At 31.7% G+C, this 13157-nt stretch overlaps 1 protein-coding gene across 1 annotated transcript; it reads left to right on the top strand.

Annotated features, from left to right (window-relative positions):
* The first annotated feature begins 8248 nt into the window (after window positions 1-8248).
* On the top strand, window positions 8249-10218 carry LOC116146074 (F-box protein SKIP23-like). Its single transcript, XM_031431487.1, has 2 exons — window positions 8249-9047; window positions 9861-10218. The coding sequence occupies exon 1, from the start codon at window positions 8420-8422 to the stop codon at window positions 9044-9046; it is 627 nt and encodes a 208-aa protein (XP_031287347.1). The 5' UTR covers window positions 8249-8419; the 3' UTR covers window position 9047; window positions 9861-10218.
* The last annotated feature ends 2939 nt before the right edge of the window (window positions 10219-13157 follow it).

Here is a 13157-nt window from a genome sequence, read left to right on the forward strand (position 1 = left end):
TCACCTGAATTTTTGTCTCTCCTGTTTCCATCTTGCGATGACTACGCATTTGAACGTGATTGGAATAGTCACTGATTGAAGGCTTGTTGGATCATGTTCGTGTGCACGCTCTAACAACTCTTTGTCTGCAGTTCTCTGTACTAAGATTAGTTTCGTAGTTCCTTGTCTTAACTGTATTTCGTCTTTATATTGTGCGCTGGGTTTTGTTTAAATATGAGATCCAGAGTTTTTCAAAGTGACAACGACACCCAGTTTTTTAAAACAATGGGTGTATCTCTCACTTTCGAAAACTATGGATGTCTTAACACACTTCTGGAAACTTAGACAGGCGAAAACTAATTATCTCATGATGTTGACAAGATGGTACTTGTGTTAGTTACTTAGTTTACAAGTCCTACAGCGTGTATATTTATTTGGGTTATTAGTACTTCTGTAATATTATTAATGTAACTGTGAGAAGCGTGTACTTCTAAAACTTCTCATTATTCCTCTATTATGGGTTTATTAGTACTTCTGTAGTATTATTATTACCTGTGAGAAGCGTTACTTCTAAAACTTCTCTTCATTCTCTATTGGGCTAGCCCTTTTCAATATACTGTGATTTTAGATAAAAGTTACTTTAGGGTCTTTAATAATATAAGTATATATTAAAAATTATTTTCAAATTTATCTTTCTTGATTTTTGAGATACAAATTACTAACTTAAATTTTTATATTCAAAATTAGAAACTAAATCTTTTTCACTTGATAATATAGTCAAATTACATAATCTTTCGTATGATATAGTTGAACGCAAATACATTTTATTAATTTTAATTTTGAAAAACTTATTTCTGTTTACAGCTACAGTAACATGAATAGTAACAGTATTCTATAAGCTATCCATGCATTTGGAAAAGATTCACATTTTTTTATAAATCTAGTATCTCAAGTGTGGTTTTTAATTTCCACGTTTATAATTTCTTTTAAAAGTTTTAATTCTGAATATAACTGACCATCACTATCAGAGAGCATGTCATGGTTTTTTAAAAGTTTTCAAGATTTAACAATGTTTCTGCAAACTATCATCATCAAGCAATTTTAGCTTTTCAATTATAAATGAAACCAAAATTATCACTATATATTTCTGCAAACTAAATTAAGACTATGACAACCACATGGTGTATAAAATGCTCTAGAATTTATGTCTAATAATCTTTTTCGCACACCTTGATGTTTACCTTTCATATTAGACCCATTATCATATCTTTGTCCTCTCACATTATTTACATCAAGTTCAAGATTTTTTAATATGCTTGTGAGAACATTAAAAAGGCCTTGACCAGAAGTATCATCCACTTTTATAAAATCTATAAAGCACTCTTCTATTTTTATTGGACTTATTGAAATATCTACACATCTTAATATAAGTGACATTTGTTCTTGATGACTTGTATCAGGGTACAATCAAGTATAATTGAAAAATATTTTGATTCTTTGATTTTTTTAATAATGGTATTTCTTATTTCTTATTTCTAATGCTAAAATATTTATCAACTCATTTTGTATATTATTGTTGAGATTCATGCATTTTGGACATGGAAATTGTGTAAAATGGATGAAGAAGATGATGGATGCAAGCTAGAACACAAACATTTAAACATTAACATGTTAATGTAAGAAAAATATAGAAAATTACCAACTCCTTTTGCTATTAAAAGCTTGATGCTGAAACTTGGAGTCTAGATTCTTCAAAAGAGAATGAAGAAACTCAAAATGAAATCCACACCAGCAAAAGATGAGAGAGCCGAGAGAGTGAGAGAGAAAATGAGAGAATGATATTTGTTTCAATTGATTCAATTGAATTAAAATGGTATAATACTTAATTTATACAATTGATTCAATTGAATTAAAATAGTATAATATTTAATTTATATACCATGTGCACAAAATATAATTTTAAATTATTTTAGGAAGACCTCAAACAATTTAAAATTAACTTGAAAATAAATATTTATATCAAATCCTTGGTTTTATGATTAATTCCATTAAATATTCTAATCTTTAGAATAAAACTAATGTACTTTTGGACTGTGAGAAAAATTAAACGAAGAATGAGAAAGTGCAAGATAATAAAAGAAAACTAAAGAATTATTTTGGACTGTTTGGACTATTTTCTTATACGAATAAATTATGATATTCTCTTAATTTGAGTTCTGGGTTAAAGTACCGTAATTTTTTTTTTTTTTATTGGTCAAAGGAATTTTCTTTATTAATGAATATTTTAATTTGTAATTTTCATGCATGATTTTCACGTAACATCACATGTGACATGACTAAAACCTTAAAGATATACATATATAGTATAATATATTAATATTAATATAATTTGGTCCAATAAAGTATAATAAAATATAAATTACTTTCATATAAAATAATAATTTTAAAGGAAATGCTTCCACGAGAAAAATATTCTCATCGTGAAACGTTTTTGTGTTTTCAAATCTAAGAGAAATGTGAAAATTTTGTTGGTCATGTATTTTAATTTTATGCTTCTAGAAATGTTGTGATATGTTTCGCTCTCTAGTCTCAACTCCTTTGACAAACCTAATTCCAAAGTCAGCACGACGGAGCTCATTCGGGGCCCACTTAAAAACGTCGCACTCAGGGGCAATCAGGCGAATCCGGAAACCTGCCAACCACTTTTTACTCACCGAGACGACGGTTTACGCCGTCGAGCCACGTCACATCATACAACACTCGAAACGACGCAAACTTGGATGATCAGAAACGAGCACACAAACTCCGGCGAAGTCCGGCTGAAGGATCCGCTGTGGATATCGTTTCCAAGCCTGATACAAATTACTGAAATGTTAACTTGTTGGATTATCAAATTAAAGAAATAACAAAATCTATCAACTTGAACCGGCCCGAAAGTCTAAAGGAAAAAGCAGATTGTTTTATAAGGGTCGTTAAAAAAAGGCCAACTTTTTTCGTAAAAGTTGTGGCTTCTACGGCTACGGCTCCTGACGATCAGTTCTCTGTTATGGCAATTCATCGTTCATGTAAACTGTTTGTATGGAAAATCGGACATAAAAGTTTAATGACATATTCCTTGGTCATGATAGTTATGAAGATATAATTATCATAATAGAAAATTCTATGGTTGGATTATTGGTAAGACTCTAAGGTAGATTCTCAGTCTTCGAAGTTTTGAGTCAGTATATGGATAGCATTATCCCTGCTGGACGACATCACTTGGTGAAGCCTGTGAGGGCCTGGTCTTGATTTTTCCGGCGCTAGGCATACGAAGATAGCCGGATGTGTTTTGAGGCTTTTAAGCTTGACGAAGAGAGAAATAGTGGGTTCGGCGGTGCATGAGTTGGAGGATAGGGCGTTGTTTGTCGGTGAGGATGTTCGTTCGCTGTTTCGGCTAAAGAGTTCCGTGGATGGAAAGGGAATTATTTACTTCAAAAGTAATAGTTCTCTAAAGGCGTTAATGAAGATTACCCCGGAGCCTCTGCTGGGATTTTTAACTTTAAGGATAATAGTGTTGGTCGGCTGGCGGTCTTCCAGGATATTCCGAGATTTTTTGGCCTGTACCATCGTGGCTGAATTTCCATGCTGCCTCAACATCTACTCATGCTCCTCACTAATGTCAGTTTTCTTTCTTCCCCATTTTTTAAACTCTGAATGGAATGTTTCTTTAGCTATTTGTTAATGCATGTTGCCTTGTTTGTTTGTTATAGATCTTCATAGCTCTTAAAAATTAATTACCAAGCAAGTTTAATTATGTTTAGGGGTTACGAGTTGCCTTATTTTATGCTTATGGTTTTGGTTGATCTTCTGAAAACACAATGTTTTCCATTTAGTTTCTTTCTAGTTTAAAGAAGTTAGAACCTCTCTGGTATAAATTTAAAATCTGGAACAAGGTATATAAAATATTCAGGCTCTTGTATATAAATTTCGACTGTCATTTCGGTATGTCTTGAGGTTTGATGCAAAAATGTTCTCTGTTTTCAATATTCTCAATTTTCAGCTTAATCTATCAAGAGCTGATCATTAATATTTATGTTTGAACGGCGTCATTGACTTTTCTATGTTATCCCCTTCACCATGTGCTACCCTTTTACACTCGATATAATTCCAGTAGCTTGAAGCTTTAAGTCGTTCAAATTTTTTCTATCTTAGTTTGTTTGGTTTTCTGATAGTTGTTGACATTATCGAACAAATAATGTTAGTCGTAATAGAACTCGGTACAAAAGTTATTAATCTTCAGCTGCAGACTCTGAAACTCCGATTTTACTTCAAATTCAGCCATAGTATCTTGATGTCGTAGCTGTTGAATGGGCTTGAGCTGTCACATTTCCCTTTAAATTTTACCCTACCATTACAAGCTATTTCACCTGAATTTTGTTCTCTGTTGTCCATGCTTGCAGATGACTATCGCATTTGAACGTGATTGGAATAGTCACTGATTGAAGGCTTGTTGGATCAATGTTCTGGGCAGCCTAACAACTCTTGTCGCAGTCTCTGGTACTAGATTAGTTCGTAGTTCTTGTTTAACTGTAGTTCAGTCTTTATATTGTGCGCTGGGTTTGTGTTAAATAATGAGATCCAGAGTTTTTCAAAAGTGACAAAGACACCCAGTTATTTTAAAACAAGGGTGTATCTCTCACTTTCGGAAAAACTATGGATGTACTTAACACACTTCATGGAAACTTAGAAGGCGAAAACTAATTATCTCAGAATGTTGACAAGTGGTCTTGTGTTAGTTACTTAGTTTAAAGTCCTAGGATGTAATTATTTGGGTTATTAGTACTTCGTAATATTATTATGTAACTGTGAGAAGTGTACTTCTAAACTTCTCATTATTCTCTTATGGGTTATTAGACTTTGTAGTATATTAATGTAACTGTGAGAAGCGTTACTTCTAAAACTCTCTCATTTCTATTAGGGATAGACCTTTTCAATAATATCTGTGATTTAGATTAAAGTTACTTTGGGTCTTATAATATAAGTATATATAAAAATTATTTCAAATTTATCTTTCTTGATTTTTGAGATACAAAATTACTAATTAAATTTTATATTCAAAATTAGAAACTAAATCTTTTTCACTTGATAATATAGTCAAATTACATAATCTTTCGTATGATATAGTTGAACGCAAATAAGATTTATTAATTTTAATTTTGAAAAACTTATTTCTGTTTAAGCTCAGTAACAGAATAGTTAACAGTATTCTATAAGCTATAGCATTTGGAAAAGAATCACATTTTTTATAAATCTAGTATCTCAAGTGGTGTTTTAATTTCCACGTTTATAATTTCTTTTAAAAGTTTTAATTCTGAATATAAATCTGAACCATCAATATCAGAGAGCATGTCATGTTTTTAAAAGTTTTCAAGATAAACAATGTTTCTGCAAACTATCATCATCAAGCAATTTTAGCTTTTAGGAAAATCAAAGATAAAAGTTTAATTGACATGTACCTTGGTCATGATAATTATGAAGATATAATTTATCATAATAGAAAATTCTATGCTTTGGATTATATGGGTAATACTCTAATATGGATAGCAATGTCCCTGTTACTCTGTTAGTCGATATTACTTGGTGAAGTCTTGTGGGGACTTGTTCTTGGTTTTCCGGTACTGGGCATACGAAGATAGCCGGATGTATTTCGAGGCTTTCAAGCTTGACGAAAAGAGAAATGAGTGGGTTCCGGTGGTGGATGAGCTGGAGGATACGGTGTTTTTGGCTGGTGACGATTGTTTATTCGCTGTTTTGTCTAAAGATTATAGTATACATTATAGTATACATATGAATCTTTAACTATGATGCTATTGTTATATGAAGAAAAATTACTCATATATATGATCCTATTTTTCTGTTCTCTTCTTGCAAATAATCTTCTCAGGGCTTCCAGGTTGAAGACCTTTTTGCAGCACTACAAAGCGCTACGTTACCAATCATATGCAAGGACTATGAGCAGTGCTTTTAACAAGTTAATTGGTTGTCCTGTTGCTTTTCATCTTGTATCTTCAAGCTTTCAATTCCACTGGAAAATCATTAATGGGAGGAAGTAGGATTTGTCCTTTGGCATTGGTCATATGGATGATGATGAGAGCTAAGTGTTGGTTGACCCACGTATAATTAATACACGAACTTGAGGTGGCATGCGCCATCTATTGCCTGTCTCCATCTTATCTAGCTAACATATTAGAGATAGGAACCTTTCTAGGTCAATTTAAGTGATCAGCAATGAAACTCTGATTGACAAACTCTTTCCACTCATTTTCTTTCACAAACGTAAACAATTGATTAGTTTGTAATAAGTTTTATCTATCCAATAATGAGTTTTACTTAACCAATTACGAACTATTTCAATTGTGAGTTATCATGTCATCTACATTTATACATATGTGAGAGAAAATTAATGAGAAAAGTTTGTGAGTCTATCTTTAGTGGTTTTTTTTTTTTTTCTTGCCCTCTTCAAATAATTTGTCCTATCATACTCTTGTTACCCTTGGATTATGGACAACGTTGGACAAAGACCCATGATCCAAGGGTTATTATTATCATAGTAAATTGAAACCCAGTCCAATACCTTGTTACTTTGTCAGAAATTGCAGAATTTTTACCAGCCATGAACTCAAAGGCTACGGGTGGGGGAGTCCGGGTACTTGCCCTTTTTTTAAACAATCAGAATCGAACCGGTTCCTTTGATTTGGAACTAGAACCAGAACCTATGTTATAGGTTTCTGTTTCCTATACTTAGGCAAATTTTAATTACCCCCTAATTTAAAAAAATGACAAATGAACCCTTATAAAGTAAAGTTAATTACACCCCTATTAGTTTTCTGAAATGACAAATATATTATATTCTCATAAATTAAATCATTCATGCAATAAATTTGCTTTTACTACTAGCTAGCATACATATTATTCATAATAAATGATTTGTTGTAATTAAACATTCATATAAGTTACACATATTTGTTTTCATCATTTTATTTAATGATACTTTTATAAACGGTCGATATTTATAAAAAAAAAAAAATACCCATGAAACTTTCATTCCAAGTTCTAACAAATGAGGAAAAGAAAACACAATAGTAAACACAATATTTATGACCCAACCACAAAACGTAGTCAAAAAAGCAAATTCAAGTAGGCTGAGTTGCTGCAAGCTTAAGTTGATTCTCACGCATGATCTAGAACTTGGTGAGCATTTGCTTGTAGCTAATAATTTTACTTTTACACTGCAAACAATCAAGCAGACAATATATAAAACATTGGCATCATCATTATTTCCTCCACTATACATTAATCTCAAATTGTTGTGAGATAACACTTCTAACAAAAAAAAAAAAAAAGAACCAAATCCTAAATTTTCTTATATATTTATAGGACATAGAAAATATCAAAAAACCCCCATAATTTAAGGTTATCCTATTTAGTCTCGGTTCGAGTTTTGGCTCTTTGATTTGGAACCACATAGTATCAATTCGAAATTTTTGGAATTGGAATCAACCCTATTATAGTCGGTTTTGGATAGGAACCAAAACCAAAAGGCGAATACCCATCAGTTCCGATTCTACCCTAAAATTTTGCCCTCCCCTATCAAAGGCAAGCTTCAATTCCGCAAGTACCATCCTAGTGTGCTCTAGTTTCATTTCTTAACCATCACCAGCTTCAACCTTAAAACCCACCTACTCACCCTCACGGTCTCACCTTTTCTGAAATCCTTTTCTTCTTGCTCTTCTCGTTTTCTGGTTTTTCGTTAATCATAACTTGTTTGCTTTGCCAAACCATGGAGATGGAGCAGAGTGACCGGCCCAAACACGATTATTCCACTCTTCCGGAAGACATCCTCACTAATATATCCAAACGCCTCCACTCAATCGACGATACTCTCCGTTTTCGGGCTGTTTGTGATATGTTTCGCTCTCTAGTCTCAACTCCTTTGACAAACCTAATTCCAAAGTCAGCACGACGGAGCTCATTTCGCTTGGGCCCACTTAATAACCGTCGCACTCAGGGGCAAATCAGGCGAATCCGGAAACCTGCCAACCACTTTTTACTCACCGAGACGACGGTTTACGCCGTCGAGCCACGTCACCCTATCTACAACCCACTCGAAACGACGCAAACTTGGATGATCAGAATCGAGCACACAAACTCCGGCGAAGTCCGGCTGAAGGATCCGCTATGTGGATATCGTTTCCAAAGCCTGTATAACAAGTTACTGAAATGTTTCAACTTGTTGGATTATCAAATTAAAGAAATAACAAAATCTTATCAACTTGAACCGGCCCGAAAGTCTAAAGGAAGAAGCAGATTGTTTTATAAGGGATCGTTTAAAAAAAGGCCAACTTTTTTCGTAAAAGTTGTGGCTTCTACGGCTACGGCTCCTGACGATCAGTTCTCTGTTATGGCAATTCATCGTTCAAGTAAACTGTTTGAATGGAAAATCGGAAATAAAAGTTTAACTGACATATTCCTTGGTCATGATAGTTATGAAGATATAATTTATCATAATAGAAAATTCTATGCGTTGGATTATATGGGTAAGACTCTAAGTGTAGATTCTCGGTCTTTCGAAGTTATTCGAGTCACGTATATGGATAGCATTATCCCTGCTGGACGACATCACTTCGTGAAGTCCTGTGAGGACCTGTTCTTGATTTTCCGGTGCTGGGCATACGAAGATAGCCGGATATATTTTGAGGCTTTTAAGCTTGACGAAGAGAGAAATCAGTGGGTTCCGGCGGTGCATGAGTTGGAGCATAGGGCGTTGTTTGTCGGTGAGGATTGTTCGTTCGCTGTTTCGGCTAAAGAGTTCCGTGGATGTAAAGGGAATTGTATTTACTTCAAAAGTAATAGCTTCTCTAAAGGCGTTAATGAAGATTACCCCGGAGCCTGTGCTGGGATTTTTAACTTTAAGGATAATACTGTTGGTCGGCTGGCGGTCTTCCCAGGATATTCCGAGATTTTTTGGCCTGTACCATCGTGGCTAAATTTCCATGCTGCCTCAACATCTACTCATGCTCCTCACTAATGTCAGTTTTCTTTCTTCCCCATTTTTTAAACTCTGAATGGAAATGTTTCCTTTTAGCTATTTGTTTAATGCATGTTGCCTTGTTTGTTATGTTATAGATCTTCATAGCTCTTAAAAATTAATTTACCAAGCAAGTTTATGTGTCTTAGGGGTTACGAGTTGCCTTATTTTTATTGTTTATGTGTTTTGGTTGATCTTCTGAAAACACAATGTTTTCCATTTAGTTTCTTTCTAGTTTAAAGAAGTTAGAACCTCTCTGGTATCAATTTAAAATCTGGAACAAGGTATATAAAAACATTCAGGCTCTTGTATATAAATTTCGACTGTCATTTCGGTATTGTCTTGAGGTTTGATGCAAAAATGTTCTCCGTTTTCAATATTCTCAATTTTCAGCTTAATATATCAAGAGCTGATCATTTTATATTTGTCATTGAGCGGCTGTCATTGACTTTCTTATGTTCATCCCCTTCACCATTTGCATCATAATACCCTTTTCACACTCAATATAATTTCCAGTGGCTTGAATGCTTTCAGCTAGTTCAAACTTTTTCTATCTTAGTTTTGTTTGGTTTTCTGATAGTTGTTGACATTATCGAACAAATAATGTTAGTTTGTAATAGACCTCGGTACAAAAGTTAATAATCTTCAGCTGCAGACTCTGAAACTCCGATTTTACTTCAAATTCAGCCATTGCTATCTTGATGTCGTAGCTGTTGAATGGGCTTGAGCTGTCACATTTCCCTTTAAATTTTACCCTACCATTACAAGCTATTTCACCTGAATTTTTTGTTCTCCTTGTTGTCCATGCTTGCAGATTACTATCGCATTTGAACGTGATTGGAATAGGCACTGATTGAAGGCTTTTTGGGTACTGTTATGTGCAGCTCTAACAACTCTTGGCTGCAGTTCTCTGGTACTAAGATTAGTTCGTAGTTCCTTGTCTTAATGGTAGTTCAGTCTTTATTTTGTGCGTTGGGTTTCCAAAATGACATCCAGAGTTTTTCAAAAGTGACAAATACACCCAGTTATTTTAAAACACTGGGTGTATTTCTCACTTTCGGAAAAACTATGGATGTTATAAACGCTGCATGGAAACTTAGAAGGCGAAAAGTAATTATCTCATGAATGTTGACAAGATGGTACTTGTGTTAGTTACTTAGTTTAAAGTCCTACAGGATGTATTATTTATTTGGGTTATTAGTACTTCTGTAATATTATTAATGTAACTGTGAGAAGCTGTACTTCTAAAACTTCTCATTATTCTCTATTATGGGTTATTAGTACTTCTGTAGTATTATTAATGTAACTGTGAGAAGCGTTACTTCTAAAACTTCTCTTCATTCTCTATTAGGGATAGACCTTTTCAATAATATCTGTGATTTTAGATAAAAGTTACTTTAGGGTCTTTTAATAATATAAGTATATATTAAAAAATTATTTCAAATTTATCTTTCTTGATTTTTGAGATACAAAATTACTAATTAAATTTTTATATTCAAAATTAGAAACTAAATCTTTTTCACTTGATAATATAGTCAAATTACATAATCTTTCGTATGATATAGTTGAACGCAAATAAGATTTTATTAATTTTAATTTTGAAAAACTTATTTCTGTTTAAGCTACAGTAACATGAATAGTTAACAGTATTCTATAAGCTATCCATGCATTTGGAAAAGAATTCACATTTTTTATAAAATCTAGTATCTCAAGTGGTGTTTTAATTTCCACGTTTATAATTTCTTTTAAAAGTTTTAATTCTGAATATAAATCTGAACCATCAATATCAGAGAGCATGTCATGTTTTTAAAAGTTTTCAAGATTTAAACAATGTTTCTGCAAACTATCATCATCAAGCAATTTTAGCTTTTCCATATTATAAATGAAACCAAAATTATCACTATATATTTCTGCAAACTAAATTAAGACTATGACAACCACATGGTGTATAAAATGCTCTAGAATTTATGTCTAATAATCTTTTTCGCACACCTTGATGTTTACCTTTCATATTAGACCCATTATCATATCTTTGTCCTCTCACATTATTTACATCAAGTTCAAGATTTTTTAATATGCTTGTGAGAACATTAAAAAGGCCTTGACCAGAAGTATCATCCACTTTTATAAAATCTATAAAGCACTCTTCTATTTTTATTGGACTTATTGAAATTTCAAAGTCTAACACATCTTAATATAGTGACATTTGTTCTTGATGACTTGTATCAGGGTACAATCAAGTATATTGAAAAATATTTTGATTCTTTGATTTTTTTAATAATGGTATTTCTTATTTCTTATTTCTAATGCTAAAATATTTACACTCATTTTGTATATTATTGTTGAGATTCATGCATTTTGGACATGGAAATTGTGTAAAATGGATGAAGATGATGATGCAAGCTGAAACACAAACATTTAAACATTAACATGTTAATGTAAGAAAAATATAGAAAATTACCAACTCCTTTTGCTATTAAAAGCTTGATGCTGAAACTTGGAGTCTAGATTCTTCAAAAGAGAATGAAGAAACCAAAATGAAATCCACACCAGCAAAAGATGAGAGGCCGAGAGAGTGAGAGAGAAATGAGAGAATGATATTTGTTTCAATTGATTCAATTGAATTAAAATGGTTTACTTAATTTATACAATTGATTCAATTGAATTAAAATAGTAATATATTTAATTATATACCATGTGCACAAATATAATTTAAATTATTTTAGGAAGACCTCAACATTTAAATTAACTTGAAAATAATATTATATCAATCCTTGGTTTTATGTTAATTCCATTAAATATTCTAATCTTTAGAATAAAACTAATGTACTTTTGGACTGTGAGAAAAATTAACGAAGAATGAGAAAGTGCAAGATAATAAGAAAACTAAAGAATTATTTTGGACTGTTTGGACTTTTTTCTTATACGAATAAATTATGATATTCTCTTAATTTGAGTTCTGGGTTAAAGTACCGTAATTTTTTTTTTTTTATTGGTCAAAGAATTTTCTTTATTAATGAAATTTAATTTGTAATTCATATGCATGATTTTCACGTAACATCACATGTGACATGACTAAAACCTGAAAGAATTACATTATAATATAATATTTAATATTAATATAATTTGGTCCAATAAATATAATAAATATAAATTACTTCATATAAAATAATAATTTTAAAGGAAATGCTTCCCCGAGAAAAATATTCTCATCGTGAAACGTTTTTGTGTTTTCAAATCTTAGAGAAATGTGAAAATTTTGTTGGTCATGTATTTTAATTTTATGCTTCTAGAACATATAATTAATTAGTAAAATTTTCTTAATATATTAAAATCTCTATATGTAGACTATAATGGCCTGCCAATTTGGTAGGCGATCCTCAAATATGAATAACGGGCGTGGTCACACACTCCACAAACCTAGTGCAAGAAAGCGTATGCCATATATATATATATATATATATATATATATATATATATATATATATATAATAATATAAATTAACTAATTTTATTATTACGAAGAGATCATAACTTAATAAATATATAGTTAAAAAAAATTCTTAATTTGCATAATTCATGTTTTAGTAATACAATATTAAGATTTCAATTCATGTTTTAATAATATTAAGGTTTCAATTCAACGCTTTAATTATCTACTTTTAAAACAGATAAAGATAGTGTTTTGAAACCAACAAAGATAGTTATCCTTTATGGAATTGTAAATACAATTGCTACATGGCAATTGATGTGAAGACACAGAAAATTATCAATTATTTTAAGCATTATAAAATTAGGACCCTTGATGTCGATGAATTGTAAGTTACAAATAAAGTAGATGAGGAGAATCCAATAGTCATTATAGAATTGGGTGATTAAATTTGACAACTTTATTACAATAATCAAATGAATATTAATGTCTTCCTTAATCATCCAAATGAGTAACAATCATGTATGCTTTAACAAAAAAAGAAATCATTTCTACAATTAAACAAGAAGAGAAATAGAATAATTATGAGGATGATAGTTTGGAAATACAAAAAGTTTCATGTCAAAAAACTCTAAACATGCTTGAGAAGTTAGAAATATTATGGCTTTAACAAGAAATATT

Source organism: Pistacia vera, unplaced genomic scaffold (assembly GCF_008641045.1).
Source record: "Pistacia vera cultivar Batoury unplaced genomic scaffold, PisVer_v2 Contig471, whole genome shotgun sequence".
Classification (NCBI taxonomy): Eukaryota; Viridiplantae; Streptophyta; class Magnoliopsida; order Sapindales; family Anacardiaceae; genus Pistacia; species Pistacia vera.